The sequence below is a fragment of the Salvelinus fontinalis genome, chromosome 17, assembly GCF_029448725.1.
Source record: "Salvelinus fontinalis isolate EN_2023a chromosome 17, ASM2944872v1, whole genome shotgun sequence".
Lineage (NCBI taxonomy): Eukaryota > Metazoa > Chordata > Actinopteri > Salmoniformes > Salmonidae > Salvelinus > Salvelinus fontinalis.
The window spans coordinates 47,493,143-47,518,146 of NC_074681.1; the positions used below are offsets into that span (position 1 = coordinate 47,493,143).

The 25,004-nt window shown below is 43.7% G+C and overlaps 1 protein-coding gene across 1 annotated transcript in view; it reads left to right on the forward strand.

Annotated features, from left to right (window-relative positions):
* Positions 1-8,230: 8,230 nt before the first annotated feature.
* tmx3a (thioredoxin related transmembrane protein 3a) overlaps positions 8,231-25,004 on the forward strand; it is a 47,602-nt gene continuing 30,828 nt past the window's right edge. Inside the window, exons 1-6 of the mRNA XM_055867667.1 lie at positions 8,231-8,392; positions 8,593-8,656; positions 8,960-9,002; positions 9,282-9,405; positions 20,267-20,312; positions 20,429-20,509. Of these exons, the coding sequence (XP_055723642.1) occupies positions 8,359-8,392; positions 8,593-8,656; positions 8,960-9,002; positions 9,282-9,405; positions 20,267-20,312; positions 20,429-20,509 (392 nt within the window). The 5' untranslated portion in view covers positions 8,231-8,358. The remainder of the gene's footprint in view (positions 8,393-8,592; positions 8,657-8,959; positions 9,003-9,281; positions 9,406-20,266; positions 20,313-20,428; positions 20,510-25,004) is intronic.

The following is a 25,004-nucleotide window of genomic DNA, read 5'->3' on the forward strand; positions in this document are numbered from 1 at the left end:
TTGAACTGAGTGAAAGGCAGAGCCCAACGATCCTGCATTGAGTTGAGGTGTTAGGCAATGCGAAGGTAATCTAGATTCTTATGGTCGGTCACTCTAAGAATGGGTTTTCCGTCCCTTCAAGCCAGTGCCTCCACTCCTCCAGGGCCATCTTGACTGTGAGAAGTTCCCGATTACCAACGTCATAGTTCCTCTCAGTGGGATTAAGGCGATGGGACAGGAAAGCGTAGGGATGCAACTTTTGTGACAGAACGGCCCCCACTCCAACATCCAAGGCGTCAACCTCCACCAAGAACTGACAGGACAGGTCTGGGTGGATTAGAATGGGGGCAATGGTGAAACGATGCTTGAGATCCAAAAATTCCTGGTCAGTAGCTGGGCACCACGTGAGCGGAACCTTGGGAGAGGTGAGTGCAAAGAGGGGCGAAGCCAGGGTGCTGTAGCCATGAATGAAGCGGCAGTAGAAATTTTCAGTAAAAGTTGCAGCTGCACTCTGGATGTGGGTTGGGGCCAATCCACCACCGCTCTCACCTTGTCAGGATCGGTCTGAACGTTCCCTGCAGTGATGACGTATCCCAAAAAAGAGATAGTGGAGCGATATAATTCACATTTCTCCGCTTTTACAAACAGCTGGTTTGACGTGGAGGACATGCTCTTGAGCCGAATGGGAAAAGACAAGGATGTCGTCAAGGTAGACAAACATAAACCGGTTTAACATGTCATGGAGCTCATCATTGACCGGGGCCTGGAACACTGCAGGAGCGTTGGTCAGTCCGAACGGCATAACAAGGTACTCGTGGTGTCCACTAGCCGTGTTGAAGGCTGTCTTACACTCGTCTCATTCCCGTATCCGAACTAGCTGGTAGGCGTTCCGAAGGTCCAACTTCGAAAAGATGATCGCCCTCAGGAGAGGCTCGAATGCAGAGGAGAAGAGTGGTAGAAGGTAATGATTTTTTACTGTGATGTCATTGAGGCCCCGGTAGTTGATACACGGGTGCAGGGTTTTGCACTTTTTTTTGTCCTTTCGTCCTGCCGCCTCCCCTGCTGGCGCAGGGTTCTTCTTTGTGGAAAAAAGGACAAAACCCTGCGCCAGCAGGGGAGGCAGAAGGACAAATCCTCCCTGTAGCCAGAGAGTCCTCAATGTACTCCATGCCCTTGGTCTCTGGGCCAGACAGGGAATAAAGCCACCCCCCCAATCATAGGAATGATGCGGCGGAAGGGATGTGGCGCGAGCCTTGTTGAAAATCTTGTTTTCAGAAGCTCACTGGAGGACGTCCCAGGGCAGGCTATGTGCGTGGCAGAATGGGCTCCAACCAAGGACAGAACCAGTAGCCCAGTCGATCAGCGGGTTGTGCCTCTGGAGCCATGAAAATCCCAAAACCACAGGAACATGAGATTAAATTAGTAGAAATTGTATGTACTCACTGTGATTGCCCGACACTCGCAGGTTAATGGGAACCGTACTGTGAGTGACCCTGCCAAGAGAGCGTCCGTCCAATGCTCTGGCGTCCTTGGGAATAGAGAAGGGTTGTGTGGGTTGTGTGGAGATACCAGGGTAGCGTCCATGAAGCTCTCGTCAGCCCCAGAGTCAATGAGCAGGAGTTTGAAAACTCACAGTATGCCCACCAGCGTACTTGTACCTACCGATGAACCTGGTATTTTACTGGACAGGTGGATATACACTACTGTTCAAAAGTTTGGTGACACTTAGATATGTCCTTGTTTTTGAAAAGCACATTTTATGTCCATTAAAATAACATCAAATTGATCAAATCAAATTTTATTAGTCACAAAGCCCTGAATGCAACAGGTGTAGGTAGACCTTACAGTGAAATGCTTACTTACGAGCCCCTAACCAACAATACAGTTAAAAAAAAAAAATACGAAAAGAATAAGAGATAAAAATAACAAGTAATTAAAGAGCAGCAGTAAAATAACAATAGCGAGACTATACACATGGGGCTACCGATACAGAGTCAATGTGCGGGGGCACCGGTTAGTTGAGGTAGTATGTACATGTAGGTAGAGTTATTAAAGTGACTATGCATAGATGACAACAGAGAGTAGCAGTGGTGTAAAGAGGGGGGGGGGGGGGGGGGGCAATGCAAATAGTTTGGGTAGCCACATTTGACTAGATGTTCAGGAGTCTTATGGCTTGTCGGTAGAAGCTGTTTAGAAGCCCCTTGGACATGGTATTGGCACTCCGGTACTGTTTTCCTTGCGGTAGCAGAGAGAACAGTCTATGACTAGGGTTGCTGGAGTCTTTGACAATTTTTAAGGCCTTCCTCTGACACCACCTGGTATAGAGGTCTTGGATGGCAGGAAGCTTGGCCCCAGTGATGTACTGGGCCGTTCGCACTACCCTCTGTAGTGCCTTGCGGTCAGAGGCCGAGCAGTTACCATACCAGCTGTAGAAACTTTTGAGGATCTGAGGACACATGCTAAATCTTTTCAGTCTCCTGAGGGGGAATAGGTTTTGTCGTGCCCTCTTCATGACTTCACGACTTCACGACCAGCAGGTATATCTCTCTGGTCACCCCCAAAACCAATTCTTCCTTTGGCCGCCTCTCCTTCCAGTTCTCTGCTGCCAATGACTGGAACGAACTACAAAAATCTCTGAAACTGGAAACACTTATCTCCCTCACTAGCTTTAAGCACCAGCTGTCAGAGCAGCTCATAGATTACTGCACCTGTACATAGCCCATCTATAATTTAGCCCAAACAACTACCTCTTTACCTACTGTATTTATTTATTTATTTTGCTCCTTTCCACCCCATTATTTCTATCTCTACTTTGCACATTCTTCCACTGCAAACCAACCATTCCAGTGTTTTTACTTGCTATATTGTATTTACTTCTCCACCATGGCCTTTTTATATATTTTTCTTTATTTATATATATATGTTGTTTGCCTTCAACTCCCTTATCTCACCTCACTTGCTCACATTGTATATAGACTTATTTTTCACTGTATTATTGATAATTGATAATCAATAATTATTGATTGTATGTTTGTTTTACTCCATGTGTAACTATGTGCTGTTATATGTGTCGAACTGCTTTGCTTTATCTTGGCCAGGTCGCAATTGTAAATGAAAACGTGTTCTCAACTTGCCTACCTGGTTAAATAAAGGTGAAATAAAAATCGACTGTCTTGGTGTGCTTGGACCATGTTAGTTTGTTGGTGATGTGGACTCCAAGGAACTTGAAGCTCTCAACCTGCTCCAATTCAGCCCCGTCGATGAGAATGGGGTCCTCGGTCCTCTTTCCTGTTGTCCACAATCATCTCCTTTGTCTTGATCACGTTGAGGGAGAGGTTGTTGTCCTGGCACCACACGGCCAGGTCTCTGACCTCCTCCCTATAGGCTGTCTCGTCATTGTCGGTGATCAGGCCTATTGCTTTTGTGTCATCGGCAAATGTAATGATGGTGTTGGAGTCGTGCCTGGCCGTGCAGTCATGAGTGAACAGGGAGTACAGGAGGGGACTGAGTATGCACCCGTGAGGGGCCCCTGTGTTGAGGATCAGTGTGGTGGATGTGTTGTTACCTACCTTTACCACCTGGGGGTGGCCCGTCAGGAAGTCCAGAATCCAGAGGGAGGTGTTTAGTCCCAGGGTCCTTAGCTTATTGATGAGCTTTGAGGGCACTATGTTGTTGAACGCTAAGCTGCAGTCAATGAGTAGCATTCTCACATAGTTATTCCTTTTGTCCAGGTGGGAAAGAGTAGTGTGGAGTGCAATAGAGATTGCATCATCTGTGGATCTGTGGGGGTTGTATACAAATGGTAGTGGGTCTAGAAATACGGTGTATACATTGTTAATCTTGTAAATGACTATTGGAGTTGGAAATGGCAGATTTTTTATGCAATATCTACATAGGCGTACAGAGGCCCATTATCAGAAACCATCACTCCTGTGTTCCAATCACACGTTGTGTTAGCTAATCCAAGTTTATCATTTTAAAAAGCTAATTGATCATTAGAAAACCATTTTGCAATTACGTTAGCACAGCTGAAAACTCTTCTAATTTAAAGAAGCAATAAAACGGTCCTTTATGCTATTTGAGTATCTGGAGCATCAGCATTTGTGGGTTCGATTACAGGCTCAAAATGGCCAGAAACAAAGTACTTTCTTCTGAAACTCGTCAGCCTTCAATCTCAGAAGAAGAATAGACTATTCCATGTGAGAAATTGCCAAGAAACTGAAGATCTCGTACAATGCTGTGTACTGCTGGCTCTAACTAGAATAGAAAGAGTAGTGGGAGGCCCCGGTGCATAACTGAGCAAGAGGACAAGTACATTAGAGTGTCTAGTTTGAGAAACAGACGTCTCACAAGTCCTCAACTGGCAGCTTCATTAAGTAGTACCCGCAAAGCACATGTCTCAATGTCAACAGTGAAGAGGTGACTTCGGGGTTCTGGCACAAATATCACCCCCCCCCAAAAAAATGCTAACCTCCCCTGTTATTGTAATGGTGAGAAGTAAGCATGCCTTGGGGGTATGATATTTATGCATCTGTAACTTTCTCACTTATCATAATTCGCGGTTCATTCAGGATTATCTGTAATTATGGTAGCATTTGCATTAAATTACTTTGTCATTTTGTAATGTAGGTGAACTATCCCTTTGTTATGTCAATTCGATTTTTTTTATCTTTCATTGATGAGTCGCCACCACCAACACAACACAACAGAGACAACCAGTGCCAACCAGAGTATGAAAATAGAGCAGTCAGAGGTATGATCAATAACAGCCTAGAAATGCATTGATCAGTATGTACAATATAGATCTGATGTGGGTTCGGGGACCGTATGTAGTTGGCGGAGGGAAGAGGAATCGCAGTGCTCGCTCACTGACTGAGAAGCTGCATGCCAGGAAAGCCACTACACAACATTAAACAATACATTACTTGCATTATAACGGTGACAAACGGTGTCCACAAACTATATGGCCTACATAAAGCTGTCCCAACATCAGAGGTTTCTTTTCAGCACCATGGATTGAATCCTTACAACAGCTACACCTGGCTATCAGAGGAGCCTTGTCTGGCAGCGAAACAGTTCATTCATCCTCATTTACAAAAAGTTTAAAAAACATAGCTGATATGGCTGACTTGCTTAAACAAATGTGGTTTCTACTGACAATTGAGATGTACAAAATATGGCATACGGGAACGATAAGCGTATAAGAAGCAATCCGTAATTTCAATTAAGACATTAATGAGCGAAATAAGATGGTCGTAGTCAATATAACTATTTGTTCATTAATTTTGAAATGTATAGCAACAGTATTCTCCCTGTACACCAAGTCAGAACCGTAGGATAAATAAAGGGGGCACGTAAGAAGACAATGAACGCTCTTACAGTATTCGATGATGACATTTCTCTAAAACAGGCTATAGTCAGAACCGTAGGCTAAGTTATGAGGGGTAAATAGACCAAATTATTAGGGTGAGGCACATGGGCTACTGAGAGCTTATAACACAACATACACTTAGAATTACTTTCTTAGCTACAGTATATATATCTCCCTGGTATATTACATAATCTATGCAGCAGCATACAATAAATTTTTGGACTCACCTTGTTGGCGCAGCGGTACTTCTTGTGGGTAAATTTTGTCAGCAAACTTTGTCATCAAAGTCTGGCATTCTCTGGATGTATGGTGCTTTCAAGACATCAATAAAAACAAGGGTGTGTCACGGCTGTTGAAAGATGAGGACCAAGGTGCAGCGTAGTGAGCGTACATTTTCCCTTTATTTTAGAAATGACATTAACAAAACAACAAACAATATAAAACAAACCGTGAAGCTCAAAGGCTATGTGCCCTAAACAAAGTCAATTTCCCACAAAGACAGGTGGGAAAAAAGGCTACCTAAGTATGGTTCCCAATCAGAGACAACGATAGACAGCTGTCCCTGATTGAGAACCATACCCAGCCAAAACATAGAAATAGAAAATCATAGAAACACAAAACATAGAATGCCCACCCCAACTCACGCCCTGACCAAACCAAAATAGAGACATAAAAAGGATCTCTAAGGTCAGGGAGTGACAGGTTGAGTCATGACGTTAGTGATCTTCAGGTCGGAGCTCTAGAAAGAGACCCGAGTTCCTGACTTGGAATTCCGAGTTGGATTACCGTTCAAAACGTATTTTCCTAGTCAGAGCTCGTTTTGTTCCAAGTTCCCAGTTGTCTTGAACTCACTGAAGTCTGAGATTTCCCAGATCCGAGTATCCAGTTGTTTTGAGCACGGCAGAAGTCATGCTGGATTGACAGCATGGCCAATGTATTCAACATTTTCTGACCCATGGTGCAAGCATTTGAGTGTTTATCCTTTTATACTTGGAAAAGAGACCCTTAAACCCAGACTTGGACCACACATCCTCTCCACTGAATAGCAGGCTAGTGATTTCTTTGGAACGCTTGCAGTTAGCCACTTCCTTCCAAACCACTCATTGTTGAATTTGCGATTTCCAACTGGTTGTGTAATGTTTGTGTCCAATGGCCGATGAGCACCGATACATTTTATCTATAATTTCTCTTCATATGACAAGGATAGAAAAGGATTTGCAAGTAGATTGTCAACTTGATTCATGATGATGACTGCTTGTCTAGCTTTCTAGCTAAGATTTTGAAAGTATGATGTTGATATGATCAGGCCAATCAAAGCTACGGTAGATATAATGTGATTTGATGTCATTTTATCTGTGGCAATTGATCTTGAGCCTTCTTGGATGGGCACTTCTAATGTAACTCTATGGCTTGACTTTCCGAGCTCTCCCCATAGATTTTGCGTGTAGTGTCCACATGAGTGACAGAACACTGAGCCAATCACTGCGCAACTAGAGAACTACCAACTCCTACGCTCCGTATTTTCTGCTGGCTGCCCCACCACAGAAAGCACTGAGCTAGGCTGAAACATCTGCATTTTGGAGCTGCCTTACTCAAGAAAGCAAAAAAGAGACCATGTTTGTATGCAGCTTTATTAACTCAATTATTTATTTTTTACATTGTTTGCAAACTGATATGTGACACATTAATGCCAAAATAACATGCAAAACAGGCAACGACAAAAACAAAAACGCTAAAAGCCTACGTTTCCTATTTTTCCCTGTAAATGTATTGTAAAAATTGTCATAATCTCTTTATTAGATTGCTATACAATGTTTTTCTATATGGATATTTCTTTAACATTTCTGTGATTGTTTGCAATTTCTTTCTCAATGTATTTATAGGCCTATTTTTATTTCGATGATAGTTTGCTGATAGATATTTCAAAATAAATTACTAGACTTACATTTTGAATAAAGAGTGAACAACATTATTTGTATTCTTTCAATATTCTGTTTGAATCAAGGTAGGATGAAGTTTTTGATGAACCACTTAACACATCTCCATATACAAATGAAGGGTGGCAAGATTGTATAACACTTAGCTTATTGCTGCCACTTATGTCATATTATTAAAAGTCCTAGCTACAATGGAATTAATTTAAAGCCACTCTGTAAGCTTTAACATTTGCGGACCCACCAATACAAATGTTAACAAGTGTAGCGAAAAATTACATTGCAGCCTGTGCAATGTCAAATCCAAAACACGGTCTTTCAAATAGGCATCCGAGAGAGATCACCCATTCCAGGCTGGTCTCATAGACTAGACGTAACATAGTAAATGTACATCTGAGACGCTCAAATTAGTATGATATGTTAAGGGTGGTATGGTTACATAAGACAGATGGTTACGTGATGTGAATGTTTAGCAAACCAAAAGTTGCAAGGTTGAATCACATCACAGACAATTTTTGCTAATTAGCAACTTTTCAATTACTTACTACTTTTGCGACTACTAGCATGTTAGCTAACCTTTCGCCTAACTCTAACCTTAACCCTTTTAGCCAACACTTCCCCTAACCTAACTCCTAAACCTAACCTTAACCCCTAACACCTAGCCTAGCTAACATTAGCTAGCTGCCACCTAGCTAGAATTTGTAACATATCATATAGTACATTTACAAAATTCACAACATATTCTACGTTATGCAAATTCGTAACATATAATATGAATTAATTTGTAACAGATCATACGATATGGGTGATAGACATCCACAAATGAATACCATTAATATCGTAGTAAAATGAAGAGTATCGGATTTATGTACAGAACAATACGAAATGCTATGAGACCAGGTTGACCACCAAGAACATTCCATTTTAAAGGGGGCTTTTACTTTGACAGACTGTTCCAGGACTTGTGGCCTTGTTGCTCAACAATCTAAGCGCGGCAGACAAACGGCAGCGGAGAAAGCGAACTAGTGAAATCGCTGATTGATAATTTCTTGGATAAATCATTGCGTGAAAATTATGGAAAATAAAAAGTTCGCCGTCTTGTGTACAGGTAGGCTACTAATTAATGTCAATATAAATTTGCGATGTTGATTAGGCGACCGTGTATTTTGTAGGTTACTCGAATTTCTCATGATGGTCCAGTTAATTGTTTAATGTTCTTAACGAGCAATAATAGCCTGTTTTAATTGGTTCCAGTTGGTTTGTGTCAGTTGTGTCCTTATTGTAATATTTACTTCTGTATGCCTCTAGTTTCTTTGACGTTTTTGTTGAGTATAGCTACGGTTTCAGCCTTCGTTGAAGAGCTCGATGACACGTAAGTTATTTCTATGAATTAGAAAGCTAGTTATTGCTTTGATAATAATGCGGAAATTGCAGACTATACGTTTTGGTCTGTGAATTCCATATAAAAAAAATCCACCAAATAACGAAATATGAAACTAGATTGCTGTTACCCACACCACTTGACAAGGCACCCAGGTCATCCTCTGTCCATGGTCCTTAAAAATATAAAGGCTACATACCAGTACCTAGAAAGGATTGTGAAAAGTTTATCATAAAATGCATTTTCATTGTATAGATTTACCAATAGTTGTTGATTTCTCTTACTAATTTGCAGGTTTAAAGACACAAGAATGTCTGATGAGATATGGCTGATACAAGTAAGTATGGATGCAATTTTATATACAAGAAAACCCCTAAAAATGTGTGAAAAGCATTGTATACTTTAGGGCAACTTCAAGAGAATGCAAGAGGGGACATTAAAATACGCACGCATGACATTGCAATTGAAATACGCGCGCACACATAGCTTTGATGCGTTGTTTTATCATGTATGTTGTGTGTGTCATCTTTTTTTTGTTGAAAAAGGTTTTATTTGAGAGCAGAAATATAAATGCATTTTAAATTATGGTGATTGTGCTCCACTTGTTTGGTGTCAGTTCTACGCTCCCTGGTGTACCTATTGCAAGCAGCTGGACCCAGTGTGGTATGAAATCGGGGCTGAGCTGAAAAGTATGGGGTCTCCAGTCAACGTGGGCAAGGTCGACGCCACAGCCCACACCAGTGAGTCGAATTATCTGATTTGCACATTAAGTTAAGACAGAACAAAAAGACAAGACATATGGCAGAACAACAGTACATAACAGTTTAAAAAAAGAAACACTATTACAGCAATATAAGGTGACTAACAGAATACAAAACTGACTGCCTGGTGGAATAAGTATTGTACTGATGAGAAAGATAGTGGAAAAGAGGAAGAGGATAAAACAGGAAAACTGTGTTGAAAAAGAGAGGAATATCAAACACCTAATCAGCCATTAGTATTTCATTTTCTTCGATTAATGCCATATCAGAGCCTGCTTTAAGAAAATACAAATATTTTGGTACGGTCTCTCTGTTCGAATCCCACTCTGACACAATGTATTGGTAAGGAGACAGGACACCATTGACATAGCTCAGGAACATCTTTTTAAAGATAAAATTGGATATCTTATACAGGGCATTATGGGTACTGTAGTTCCTCATACTACAACAAGTACTCCTGCTTTTACTGTTTAGATCATAAGGACTGGGATAGAAAGTGTGAATTGATCCAAATAGTTTCTTAGTTGCTGAAAAGTTACTGGAGCAAAATGCATCCCAAAACAAAACCAAACCAAGGAAGGTTTTAAATCACTCTCAGGCAGCACTGACATCTGCTGGTTGGTCAATATACAAAAGTGACAGAATATCTGCTTATTTAAAAAAATCTTGTAATACTATAATAATCTGTATAATACATTTTGTATGTATTTTGTAGTTATTCTGAAGGCGTAGCCTACCGAAACTATGCTGAAATACAGACTTGTCAACTGCTATTGACCAAATATTCTCTTAATAACCACTATCCTATATCGTTGTCACTTATCACCACTTGATCCATACAATACACCATTATATAAATGGTCTCTGAAATAATTTTCTTCTTATGTTCATCATAGATTAAGGGTTTACCAAATTGTGCAATAAGGCAACCAGTCACAGTGCCCCGTCATATTTAGGCCCACAGGGCCAGGACTAGGTCAGTCTGTTCGCACTAATAGGCTTAGTGAAGCTTTAAAAGCCCTTCCAACTGTATGCGTGTTTGTGTGTATGTAAGTGTGTTTTGTGCAACAGATGGTAAGCCATCCAAACCAGATGGGCTAACAGTGTAGTGAGCATTTTTAGTGCTGTTCGGCTTTATTAAACCTTTAAATCCCCTATTATCTGCTCCTGTATGAGGGAGTGGAGTAGGTTAACTGGTTAGCTATTCTCTCTCTCATTGTGAAGATTTTTTGAAGTAGCAGGATTACATCTTGAAGAATGATCTCTCTGTCCACCATGTTGGCCTAAACCTGTCAGCCATTACATTAGATTTATCTTACCTGTACATGCAATGAACTATATCAAAACGTTTGAGATATTTAGTCATATAAAGCCATAACTTTACCACAACAATGGCTTCATGAAGATGAATAGGTCATTCATATTTACATACACTCCTTTGAATATTTATTTGAAGTCTTTCCATGTCATTTCAGCAAGCCATGACACCCACCATCTAAGATTGTTATGAAATCGTTTCTGTAGTTAGAAACAGATAAGATTAGCATTCCTGCAACATTTTATAGAAATGTAATTGACTGTACCCAAATTGGCCTTTACATTTTTAGGATTCACATAATATTATATAAATATAGTACCCAACATCCGATTTGGACCACACTTCTTCCTACCATTGAGTAAGACATGAGGAATCCAATAAAATAATCAAAAGCCACCCAAGCCCCATGCCAATCCCACCCCAAACAACCAGTATACAGTATCAGTAGTATGGAGCTACGTCAGATTCAGAGGGAATATATGACATAGGATGAAGGAATATTGCTTATTCATCCAATGTAATGTATTTCCCGTGAATATGGAGATTTTCTTCCCCCCCTGTTCTGAGAATTTAGCCATTGAAGTCAATTGCATTATTTACCACACAAATTGACACAATAAATTATTTTACGAAACATCTCCCTCTGCAACTGGATCCTTTACTTCCTGTCGGGCCGCCCCAGGTGCTAAGAGTAGGCAACATCACATCTGCCATGCTGATCCTCAACACTGGGGCCCCTCAGGGGTGCGTGCTTAGTTCCCTCCTGTACTCCCTGTTCACACACAACTGCGTGGCCAAGCACGAGTCCAACACCATCTTTATTTTTTCTGACGACACAACAGTGGTAGGCCTGATCACAGACAACGATGAGACCGCCTATAGGAAGGAGTTCAGACCTGGCAGTGTGGTGCCAGGACAACAACCTCTCCCTCAATGTGAGCAAGACAAAAGGACCTGATCGTAGACTACAGGAAAAGGAGGGCTGAACAGGTCCCCATTAACAACGACGGGGCTGTAGTGGAGCGGGTCGATAGTTTCCACATCACCAACAAACTATCATGGTCCAAACACACCAAGACGTGAAGAGGGTTTTTATTTATTTTTACTAAAGTGTTAAACAAATCAAAATATATTTTATATTCTTCAATATATACTCTTGGCATTCTCTCAACCAGCTTCATGAGGAATGCTTTTCCAACAGTCTTGAAGGAGTTCCCACATATGCTGAGCACTTGTTGACTGCGTTTTCTTCACTCTGCGGTCCAACTCATCCCAAACCATCTCAATTGGGTTGAGGTCAGGTGATTGTGGAGGCCAGGTCATCTGATGCAGCACCATCACTCTCCTTCATGGCCAAATAGCTCTTACACAGCATGGAGGTGTGTTTTGGGTCATTGTCTTGTTGAAAAATGAATGATAATTCCACTAAGCGCAAAGCAGATGGGATGGCGTATCGCTGCAGAATGTTGTGGTAGCCATGCTGATTAAGTGTGCCTTGAATTCCAAATAAATCACAGACAGTGTCACCTGCAATGCACCCCCACACCATCACACCTCCTTCTCCATGCTTCACGGTGGGAACCACACATGCAGAGATCACCCGTTCACATATTCTGCGTCTCACAAAGACATGGCGGTTGGATCCAAAAATCTCAAATTTGGAATCATCAGACCAAAGGACAGATTTCCCCCGATCTAATGTCCATTGCTCGTGTTTCTTGGCCCAAGCACTCTCTTCTTATTATTTTTGTCCTTTCGTAGTGTTTTCTTTGCCATGAAGGCCTGATTCACGCAGTCTCTTAACAGTTGATGACGAGATGTGTCTGTTACTTGAACTCTATGAAGCATATATTTGGGCTGCAATTTCTGAGGCTGGTAACTCTAATGAACTTGTCCTCTGCAGCAGAGGTAACTCTGTGTCTTCCTTTCCTCTGGCGGTCCTCATGAGAGCCAGTTTCATCATAGCGCTTGATGGTTTTTGCGACTGCACTTGAAATGTTCCGTATTGACTGACCTTCATGTCTTAAAGTAATGATGGACTGTCGTTTCTCTTTGCTTATTTGAGCTGTTCTTGCCATAATATGGACTTGGTCTTTTACCAAATAGGGCTATCTTCTGTAGACCACCCCTACCTTGTCACAACACAACTGATTGGCTCAAACGCATTAAGAAGGAAAGAAATTCCACAAATTAACTTTTAAGACGGCACACCAGTTAATTGAAATGCATTCCAGGTGACTACCTCATGAAGCTGCTTGAGAGAATGCCAAGAGTGTGTAAGGCTGTCATCAAGGCAAAGGTTGGCTACTTTGAAGAATCTCAAATATAAATATGTTTTGATTTGTTTAATGCTTTTTTGGTTACTACATGATTCCATATGTGTTTTCTCATAGTTTTGATGTCTTTATATATTATTCTACAATGTAGAAAATAGTAAAAATAAAGAAAAACCCTTGAATGAGTACGTGTGTCCAAACTTTTGACTGGTACTGTACATGTACAAATTACCTCGACTAACCTGTACCCCCGCACATTGACTCGGTACCGATAGCCTCGTTATTGTTACTTTTTATGTTAAAAAATGACTTTAGTTTATTTAGTATATATTTTTTAAACTCTATTTCTTGAACTGCATTGTTGATTAAGGGCTTGTAAGTAAGCATTTCACGGTAAGGTGTACTACCCCTGTTGTATTCGGTGCATGTGACAAATAGCATTTGATTTGATTTTCCCATACATTTTTATTGGGCACAACATAATCCGAAACCCAACCAAAACAAACTGCAAATGCATCCAACAAGTTTGTAGTGTCACAAGCTTTATGTATTCATTGCGTGCTAGGAATATGGGACAAAATTGAATGAAATGAATACTTCAAAAGACTATAATATATACATTTCCATCCCTAACTATAACATTTTCCGACAAGATAGAACTGCCAAAGGGGGCGGAGTTGCAATCTACTGCAGAGATAGCCTGCAGATTTCTGTCTTACTATCCAGGTCTGTGCCCAAACAATTTGAGCTTCTACTAAAAAAATCTACCATTCCAGAAACAAGTCTCTCACCGTTGCCGCTTGCTATAGACCACCTTCTGCCCCCAGCTGTGCCCTGGACACCATGTGTAAATTCATTGCCCCCCCATCTATCTTCTGAGCTCGTGCTACTAGGTGACCTAAACTGGGACATGCTTAACACCCCGGCCATCCTACAATCTAAGCTTTATGCCCTCAATCTCACACAAATTATCAATGAACCTACCAGGTACAACCCCAAACCTGTAAACATGGGCACCCTCATAGATATCATCCTAACCAACTTGCCCTCCAAATACACCTCTGCTGTCTTCAACCAGGATCTCAGCAATCACTGCCTCATTGCCTGCGTCCGTAATGGGTCTGCGGTCAAATCACCACCCCTCATCACTGTCAAACGCTCCCTAAAACACTTCAGCGAGCAGGCCTTTCTAATCGACCTGGCCCGGGTATCCTGGAAGCATAATGACCTCATTCCGTCAGTAGAGGATGCCTGGCTATTCTTTAAAAGTGCTTTCCTCACCATCTTAAATAAGCATGCCCCATTCAAAAAATGTAGAACCAGGAACAGATATAGCCCTTGGTTCGTTCCAGACCTGACTGCCCTTGACCAGCACAAAAACATCCTGTGGCGTACTGCATTAGCATCGAATATGTCACGTTCCTGACCTGTTTTCTGTTTAGTTTTGTGTGTTAGTTGGTCAGGACGTGAGTTTGGGTGGGCATTCTATGTTGTCTGTTTCTATGTTGGTTTAGGGTTGCCTGGTATGGCTCTCAATTGGAGGCAGGTGTTTTGCGTTCCTCTAATTGAGAGTCATATTTAGGTAGGCGGTTCACAGTGTTTGTTTGTGGGTGGATGTCTCCTGTGTCCGTGTCAATGTTTGCACCATACGGGACTGTATACGGTTTGTTCATTTCATGTAGTCTGTTCCTGTTCATTTCGTTCTTTACGTTGTATGTAAGTTCGTCGTTCGGGACTGTCTACTTTCGTTTTGTTATTTTGTTAGTTTATAGTGAAGTTCGTGTTTTCGTCTTGTCTTTAATAAATCATTATGTCTTCACTATCCGCTGCGCCTTGGTTCCCTCAATACTCCTCCTTTTCGGATGAAGAGGAGGAGGATTATCTTACAGAACCACCCACCAATCCAGAGCCAAGCAGCGGTTTAAACGGAGTAAGGGACAGCGCAAGAAGGAGGAATGGACTTGGGACGATGTATTGGACGGTAAAGGTTGCTACACATGGGAGGAGATCCTGGCTGGAAGGGATCGCCTCCCATGGGAACAGGTGGAGGCACTGAGGAGAGCAGAGGCTACTGGAGTGAAGAACCGGAGTTATGAGGGGACGCGTCTTGCACGGAAGCCCGAAAAGCCCGTGAGTAATTCCCAAAAATTTCTTGGGGGGGGGCTAAGGGGTTGTGGGCCAAGGGCAGGTAGGAGACCTGCGCCCACTTCCCAGGCTAACCGTGGAGAGCGGGAGTACGGGCAGACACCGTGTTACGCAGTAGAGCGCACGGTGTCTCCTGTACGTGTGCATAGCCCAGTGCGGGTTATTCCACCTCCCCGCACTGGTAGGGCTAGATTGGGCATTGAGCCAGGTGTCATGAGGCCGGCTCAACGCGTCTGGTCTCCAGTGCGTCTCCTCGGGCCGGCATACATGGCACCTGCCTTACGCATGGTTTCCCCGGTTCGCCTGCATAGCCCAGTGCGGGCTATTCCACCTCGCCGCACTGGCAGGGCGACCGGGAGCATTCAACCAGGTAAGGTTGGGCAGGCTCAATGCTCAAGAGAGCCAGTACGCCTGCACGGTCCGGTATTTCCGGCGCCACCTCCCCGCCCCAGCCTAGTACCTACAGTGCCTATATTACGCACTAGGCTACCAGTGCATTTCCAGAGCCCTGTTCCTCCTCCACGCACTCTCCCTGTAGTGCGTGCATCTAGCCCGGTGCCTCCAGTTCCGGCCCCACGCACTAAGCTACCAGTGCGTCTCCAGAGCCCTGTACACACTATATATTCTCCCCCTACTAATCCTGATGTGCTTGTCCTCAGCCCGGCGTCACCAGTGCCGGTACCACGCATCAGGGGTAGAGTAGGCTTTGAGGATACAGTGTGCCCTGTCCCTGCTCCCCGCACTAGTAGGAAGGTGCTTATCATTAGCACGGTGCCTCCAGTTCCGGCACCACGCACCAGGTCTACAGTGCGCCATATCCGGCCAGAGCCATCCGTCTCACCAGCGCCATCTGAGCCATCCGTCTCCCCAGCGCCATCTGAGCCATCCGTCTCCCCAGCGCCATCTGAGCCATCCGTCTCCCCAGCGCCATCTGAGCCATCCGTCTGCCAGGAGCCTGCAAAGCCGCCCGTCTGCCATGAGCCTGCAAAGCCGCCCGTCTGCCATGAGCCTACAGAGCCGTCAGCCAGACAGGAGCCGCTAGAGCCATCAGCCAGACAGGAGCCGCTAGAGCCGTCAGCCAGACAGGATCTGCCAGAGCCGCCAACCAGACAGGATCTGCCAGAGCCGCCAACCAGACAGGATCTGCCAGAGCCGCCAACCAGACAGGATCTGCCAGAGCCGCCAACCAGACAGGATCTGCCAGAGCCGCCAGCGAGCCATGAGCAGCCAGAGCCGTCAGAGCGCCATGAGCAGCCAGAGCCGTCAAAGAGCCATGTGCAGCCAGAGCCGTCAGTGAGCCATGAGCAGCCAGAGCCGTCAGAGAGCCATGAGCAGCCAGAGCCGTCAGAGCGCCATGAGCGTCGTGAGCCGTCAGCCTGCCATGAGCGTCGAGAGCCGTCAGCCTGCCATGAGCGTCGAGAGCCGTCAGCCTGCCATGAGCGTCGAGAGCCGTCAGCCTGCCATGAGCGTCGAGAGCCGTCAGCCTGCCATGAGCGTCGAGAGCCGTCAGCCAGCCATGAGCATCGAGAGTCGTCAGTCAGCCATGAGCTGCCCTTCAGCCTGAAAAGGCTGGATACCCAGAACTGCCCATCAGTCCAGAGCTGTCTCTCTGTCCGGAGCTGCCTTTCAGTCCGGAGTTGCCCCTCTATCCTAATCTCCCTCTCTATCTTCATCTATCTCTATAGTCTTATCTATCCCTCTATCTTGATTTATCTCTCTGTCCTGGTGTTATCTTTATTTAATATATTATTAAGAGAATTGTGTGGGGGAAGAAAGAGGGTGGACATTCTTTGTGGGAGGAAGTTAGGATGGATTATGGTGGGGTGGGAACCGCGCCCGGAGCCTGAGCCACCACCGTGGTTAGATGCCCACCCAGACCCTCCCCTAGACTTTGTGCTGGTGCGTCCGGAGTTCGCACCTTGTGGGGGGGGGTACTGTCACGTTCCTGACCTGTTTTCTGTTTAGTTTTGTGTGTTAGTTGGTCAGGACGTGAGTTTGGGTGGGCATTCTATGTTGTCTGTTTCTATGTTGGTTTAGGGTTGCCTGGTATGGCTCTCAATTGGAGGCAGGTGTTTGGCGTTCCTCTAATTGAGAGTCATATTTAGGTAGGCGGTTCACAGTGTTTGTTTGTGGGTGGATGTCTCCTGTGTCCGTGTCAATGTTTGCACCATACGGGACTGTATACGGTTTGTTCATTTCATGTAGTCTGTTCCTGTTCATTTCGTTCTTTACGTTGTATGTAAGTTCGTCGTTCGGGACTGTCTACTTTCGTTTTGTTATTTTGTTAGTTTATAGTGAAGTTCGTGTTTTCGTCTTGTCTTTAATAAATCATTATGTCTTCACTATCCGCTGCGCCTTGGTTCCCTCAATACTCCTCCTTTTCGGATGAAGAGGAGGAGGATTATCGTTACAGAATAGCCCCCGCGATATGCAACTTTTCAGGGAAGTTAGGAACCAATATACACATGCAGTTAGAAAAAGCTAGCCTTTGCTTTCCTAACAGAAATTTGCATCCTGTAGCACAAACTCCAAAAAGTTCTGGGACACTGTAAAGTCCATGGAGAATAAGAGCACCTCCTCCCAGCTGCCCACTACACTGAGGCTAGGAAACACTGTCACCACCGATAAATCCACGATAATTGAGCATTTCAATAAGCATTTTTCTACGGCTGGCCATGCTTTCCACCTGGCTACCCCTACCCCGGTCAACAGTCCTGCACCCCCCCACAGCATCTTGCCCAAGCATCCCCCATTTCTCCTTCACCCAAATCCAGATAGCTGATGTTCTGAAAGAGCTGCAAAATCTGGACCCCTACAAATCAGCCGGGCTAGACAATCTGGACCCTCTCTTCCTAAAATTATCAGCCGAAATTGTTATGCAATCTGGTTTCCGAGCTGGTCATGGGTGCACCTCAGCCACGCTCAAGGTGCTCTTCAACCGATTGCTGCCCGCACCTGCCCACCCGTCCAGCATCACTACTCTGGACAGTTCTGACTTAGAATATGTGGACAATTACAATTACCTAGGTGTCTGGTTGGACTGTAAACTCTCCTTCCAGACTCACATTAAGCATCTCCAATCCAAAATTAAATCTAGAATCAGCTTCCCATTTCGCAGCAAAGCATCCTTCACTCATGCTGCCAAACATACCCTCGTAAAACTGCCGATCCTGCCGATCCTTGACTTCGGCTAAGTAATTTACAAAATAGCCTCCAACACAATACTCAGCAAATTGAATGCAGTCTATCACAGTGCCATCCATTTTGCCACCAAAGCCCCATATACTACCCACCACTGCAACCTGTATGCTCTCGTTGGCTGGCCCTTGCTTCATATTTGTCGCCAAACCCACTGGCTCTAGGTCATCTATAAGTCTTTGCTAGGTAAAGCTCCACCTTATCTCAGCTCACTGGTCACCATAGCAGCACCCACCCGTGGCACGCACTCCAGCAGGTATATTTCACTGGTCACCCCCAAAGCCAATTCGGCCGCCTTTCCTTCCAGTTCTCTGCTGCCAATGACTGGAACAAATTGCAAAATCACTGAAGCTGGAGACTCATATCTCACTCACTTACTTTATGCACCAGCTGTCAGAGCAGCTCACAGATCACTGCACATAGCCCAGCTGTAAACAGCCCATCCAACTACCTCATCTCCATACTGTTATTTATTATTATTTTTTGCTCCTTTGCACCCCAGAATCTCTACTTGCACATTCATCTTCTGCATATCTATCACTCCAGTGTTTAATTGCTATATTGTAATTATTTTGCCACTATGGCCTATTTATTGCCTTACCTCATAAAGTCTCTTAGTCGAGCAGTGAATTTCAAACACAGATTCAACCACAAATACCAAGGAGGTTTTCCAATGCCTCGCAAAGATTGGCACCTATTGGTTGATTGTAAAAAAAAAAAAAAAGCATACATTGAATATCCCTTTGAGCATGGTGAAGTTATTAACGACACTTTGGATGGTGTAGCAATACACCCAATCACTACAAAGATACAGACGTCCTTCCTAACTCATTTGCCGGAGAGGAAGGAAACCGCTCAGGGATTTCATCATGAGGCCAATAGTGACTTTAAAACAGTTACAGAGTTTATTGTCTGTGATAGGAGAAAACTGAGGACGGATCAACAACATTGTAGTTACTCCACAATACTAACAAAGAAGAAGGAAGCCTGTACAGAATAAAAGCCCTAAAGTAATACTGCAAAAAATGTGGCAAAGCGATTACATTTTTGTCCTGAATATAATGTGTTCTGTTTAGGGCAAATCCAATGCAACACATTACTGAGTACCGCTCTCCATATTTTCAAACATAGTGGTGGCTGCATCATGTTATGGGTATGCTTGTAATCGTTAAGGACTGTTTTTCCAGGATAGAAATGAAACGGAATGGAGCTAAGCACAGGCAAAATGGCCAAGTAATCAAGTTACAGCTGTGACTTAAATTTACTTTAAAATCTATGGCAAAACCTGAAAATGGTTGTCTAGCAATTATCAACAACCAGTTTGACAGAGCTTGAAGAATTTTGAAAATAATAAATGAGCAAATGTTGCACAATCCAGGTCTGGAAAGCTCTAAGAGACTTACATCTGTAATCGCTGTTAAAGGTGCTTCTACAAAGTATTGACTACGTATGTAAATTAGATATTTCTTTATTTTATTCCTATAAATTTGCAAAAATTTAAAAAAACATGTGTTCACTTTGTCATTATTGGGTATTGTGTGTAGATGGGTGAGAAAAAAAATCTGTTTTATCCATTTTGAATTCAGGCTGTAGCACAACAAATTGTGGAATAAGTTAAGGGGTATGAATACTTTCTGAAGGCGCTGTATGTATGAAAATACCCTCAAATAAAAAGGTGACATTCTGTACTGTCGCATCATATAAAACATTTCATCTCAAATCCAAAATCCTGGAGTATAGAAACATTTTAGCTTCACTGTCCAAATGAATACAGAGGGGAGTGTATGTGATATTACAATAGAGGATATCAACAAGAATGCATTCACTCCTTCAGCAGTGCTGGAATTGACAGCAGAAATATTTATTGATATTATTTACTTACTTATTTACATTTGTGTTTCAGATTTTGCAAAAGAGTTTCGAGTTGGAGGCTATCCCGCTATAAAGTTGTGAGTTGTGAACGCTTTCGCTGTATTTTCATTGTTGGTACATGGAACTGAGATGTGCCCTACTGAACACATAACCCAGCTCTTGTTATTCTAACTTACCATTCTCTGTTGGATAGGTTGAAGGATGACTTGAAATACAACTACAGAGGTCCTAGAACCAAGGATGGCATAATGGAGTTTGCAGACCGAGTATCTGGGTAAGACTGAGGATGGCAGTTTAGTTGTTGCTCATTGCCTGTAAAAAAGCTGGTATTTTACTTCTAAAGGCCCACTTTGTGATATTTGGTAACATTTCTCCAGCCCCATCCCTCAACTTTATGGCAAACCAAGTGGCGGGCTGCTTTATTGTTTTTCGAATTCAAGGAGTGGGGCTTTAACAGAGTATGCATGAACAGTAAAGGGCCAGCTTTACTAAGCATGTCCAAATTTTGCCCCTATTATTTTAAGGGTGAAATAAATATTAGAATAACAAATGTAGCTTCACCATGAAATTGTCTTTGTTTACACTTTCACTAGCCCAAAGGCCGTCAGATGGCGATATTGAGATGTTTAATCTTACCGGCCAATCGCATTGTATGCAGCCAGCAAAACATTAGTATCCCTCGTGGACCGGTTTGTACCTCAAATATTCTCCATTCAGGCTGCATAGGCTTCAATATCCTCCTTAACTTTATTTATTGACGAGAAGGCGGGGGAAAAAACTGGTAAAGTATACATACTTTCCTTATGAAAAACAATTTTCCACCACCATGCTAGCTTGCTTATGAGGGAGGATGTTTCAGTTAGAATCGTCCCAGTGAACAAGCACCAAACCAACGGTGATTTGTTGGTTGCAAAGCACTGTACGTCAAAAGTGATTTTTATACTCCCAAGTGATGATTTAAATGTACAATTTATATCAATTTGTTTGCAAATGTTATTAGAACACCACACTTAAGATTGAGCGTTTTTTGGTGCATATTTGTTATGCATTTTGTTGTAGAGAATTCCAGCTAATACTAGCTAGCAACTTACTGTGTCTGGTGGGGGGGTTCGTATATTTTGTACAGTGCGTGGGTGCAGAGTTGGATGGTGAACCGTGCATTGCATGACGTGCAATTTTGTGCTGTTCCTATCAGGTACATTGTTAAAGATATTATATTGTAATTGTATTATTTTGGTAACTACATGTCCCAGTGAACAAGCACCAAACCAGCGTGCGTGAGTGCAGAGTAGGATGGTGAGCCGTGCATTGCATGACGTGCAATTTTGTGCTAATACTATCAGAATTAGTCTCCATGACTGGTGCTACAAGTTGGAGTTCGTGTCGATGATTGATTGTACACAACGCAAGAAGAGTACTGTTACAGTGGTGCCGTGACCGTTCTTCTGGATCAGATCATCCTTCGCTGGATTTCCATCTCAGAACTTCGCCGTGGTTGCCGTTGAAGAATCAGATAAGACGTTGCTGGTGCAGTTTATGGCGATATTGCCTTTCGCCACAAGAGGGCGCTACTGCAACGTTTTATTAACGAAATTGATGATTTCTCTGGCTGAGACTCTTCACAGATAAACAATATAACTTTTGTGTTACTTGTTTATTTGCAATTCTAACGTATATCTGATATAAGTAGGGTGAGTTTTGTACTAGATATAGGTTAGATTTTGACGAGGTTAAAAATATATATAATTTTTTTGCTATTTACATTTTTATTGGTGTGTTGATTTCCCATTGTAAGATGGAAGGTGTTGGGAGAGGTAGGAGTTTCCTGTCATTTAATCTGTCACCATCTGTTGGTAGGGGTTCAGCCAAAATTCCAGTTGCTTCTATACCTATGCCTAAACTGGAGGGTTTTGGGAGTTTTGATGATAGTTTACCCATTGAAACGCCCAAGGATGTGTATGACAGAGTTTTGCCAAATACAGGGAGTGGGGAGGTCTCCATGGATTTCATAGCAGACATAGTACAGCAGCTTGGTCATTCCATTGGGGAGAACATTGCCTCCTGTTTGGAGTCAAAGGGAATTGTTGGACATGTTGGGGACAATGTTATGGGGAATGCATGCAGCTCTAGGGGTTTGGATGTGTCAGGCCTGAACCTGGTATTGAAGTCTGATATCAGGGAACCGGTGTACTTTCGGGGGGATGGCTCTGAAAAGTGCACCGTGCATGAGTGGGAGGATATGGTCATGGTTTACATGCGTAGGAGGGGCGTATCTGTGATGGACCAAGTAGTTGAGGTTATGGTAGGCAGAGGCCACAACAGTCTGACCGTCATTTCCAAAAAGGGAATAGGAGCAAAGTAAAGTCTAATGGGCCATGTAACGTGTGCGGGGATGCTGGACATGATACTTACTTTCACTGCAGGGCCAATCACCTCTGCTTTCTTTGTCATGTAGCTGGCCACGCATGCTCTCAGTGCCCCAAGGCCGCAGCTCTGAGCACAGCTGGTGGAGTCCCTACAGTAACCACTGCTCAGCTCCCGGAAAACTAGTAGGCCTGCATGAAGAAGGGGAGAGTGTTGGGCCTTTTGTAGAGTCCCCATCGGTGAGAGCTGTTGATTTGGAGTCTGTATATAAAAGTGTTTGTGACGAAATGGAGACTGAGAAGAGTATCCTAATGCGGAACACACAGAGACTTTCCCCATATGATGATTTATTCTATGCCAAGGTGTTAATAGGAGGAGAAGTAGAAGTGAGAGCTATGCTTGACAGTGGGTCCATGGCTTGTACCTTGAGCTCTAGGGTCTTACCTGAACAGGAGTGATGAAGGAGTGTTGAAAAGTCCATCATTGAGTCCTACAGAGGTAGTCTTGGTTGGTTGTGGTGGGTTGAAGACGAGGCCTTTGGGAGTATGTGAGCTGGAGATGGAGGTGAACGGATGTTGAGCTGCCGTGCCTACACTGGTGGTTGAAGGCCAGAGTGATGACCTCATCTTGGGCAGCAATCTCCTAAAGCACTTGATTCGCCACCTGAAGACGGATGGAGATCTCTGGAAGAGGGTTTATACTCCTGTTTGTGACGAGGGTGAGGAGAGCAAGCTAATCGATATGATGGCTAATGTGGAGAGATGGAGAGACAGTGAAGTACCTAACAAAGTTGGAACTGTGAGATTAAAAGGGGCTGTGACTCTAGAGCCTATGCAGGAGCACTTAGTCTGGGACAGACTATGAACCACTCAGAATCTATCAGCGGGCAGTGCTGTTCTCATTGAGCCCAGAAGTTCAAGGTCAACACCAAGGTCAATACTGGTAGGGAGGACAGTAGCTCTATTGCTGGGGGATGGGTGGCTCCCTGTTAGTGATAAACCCTTCTCAGAAGACAGTGACATTGAGACGAAACGCCACTCTAGCCGATGTCTTTCCTTGCATGGCTCTAGAGGACTTTGACTGTTCGTGTGTGAATGATGATTCATCAGCAGCTTTACAGCAGCAAGTGCAGAGAACGGCTGATATACTCACTGACTGCCAAGATGACTTGACACCGACTGATGACGGTTCCAGCCAACTTCGCGATACTGACGGACCTGACAGTTGAAGCGAGCCTGAGGTCTTACGTGACTTAGGTTTGACTGATATTGATGTCGACTCCTGTCAAGTGTCTCCTGCTGGTAAGAAGAAACTCATCCAGCTCATAGCTGAGTACCAGTCCATTTTTTTTTCCAGGCACAAGTTGGATTGTGGAGAAGCTTCCGGATGTCTTCACCTCATTCAACTGAGTGATGAGAAACCCTTTCAGATGCCGTACCGACGCCTTTCACCAAATCATTATGAGAAGCTCAAACAAGCATTGAATGAGATGGAAGAACGTGAATTTATAAGGAAGTCTAGTAGTGCGTTCGCCTCTCCCCTTGTCCTTGTATGGAAGAAGTCTGGAGACCTGAGACTCCGTACTGATTTTCGTTTGCTCAATGCTCGCACCATCAAAGACGCCCACCCACTCCCTCACCAGGCTGACGCGCTGGCTGCTTTAGGTGGAAATGCCTTTTTCTCGACAATGGACCTTACCTCTGGCTACTACAATGTGGAAGTGCGTGAGGATGACCGGAGATTCACAGCTTTTACGTTGCCATTTGGATTGTACGAATACAATCGTATGCCACAGGGGTTATGTAATAGTCCTGCAACCTTTATGAGGATGATTCTAAACATCTTTGGGGATCAGAACTTTCTTAGCCTACTATGTTACCTTGACGATGTCTTGGTCTATGCGCCCACTGAAGATCTGGCTATACAGCGCCTGAAAATGTTTTTTGAGCGTCTCAAGGCTCACAACCTGAAGTTGGCGCCAAAAAAGTGTAACTTTCTGCAGAGGTCTGTGAAGTTTCTGGGGCATATCATCAGTGCGGATGGTGTAGCTACAGACCCTGAGAAGGTGAGGGCCATTACAGGAGTAACAGAAGCTGATCTGATGGAAGATGGCACTGACATTCCATCTCAGAAGAAATTGAGGTCATTCCTTGGGATGGTGGTGTATTATCAACAGTTCATTGAAGCCTCTCTTTAGATTGACTACTGGACACAAGGCTCCACGCTGGAAAAAGAAGCGACGCTCACCTGTCAGGAAGTTGACGGCTGCCGACTGGACAACAGAATGCAGACAGGCCTTATTCCAGCTAAAGCAAGCATTACTGGACCAGGTTTTGTTGGCCCACCCCAACTTCGACAAACCCTTTCTACTCTCGGTGGATGCGTCCAGCAACGGCTTAGGTGCT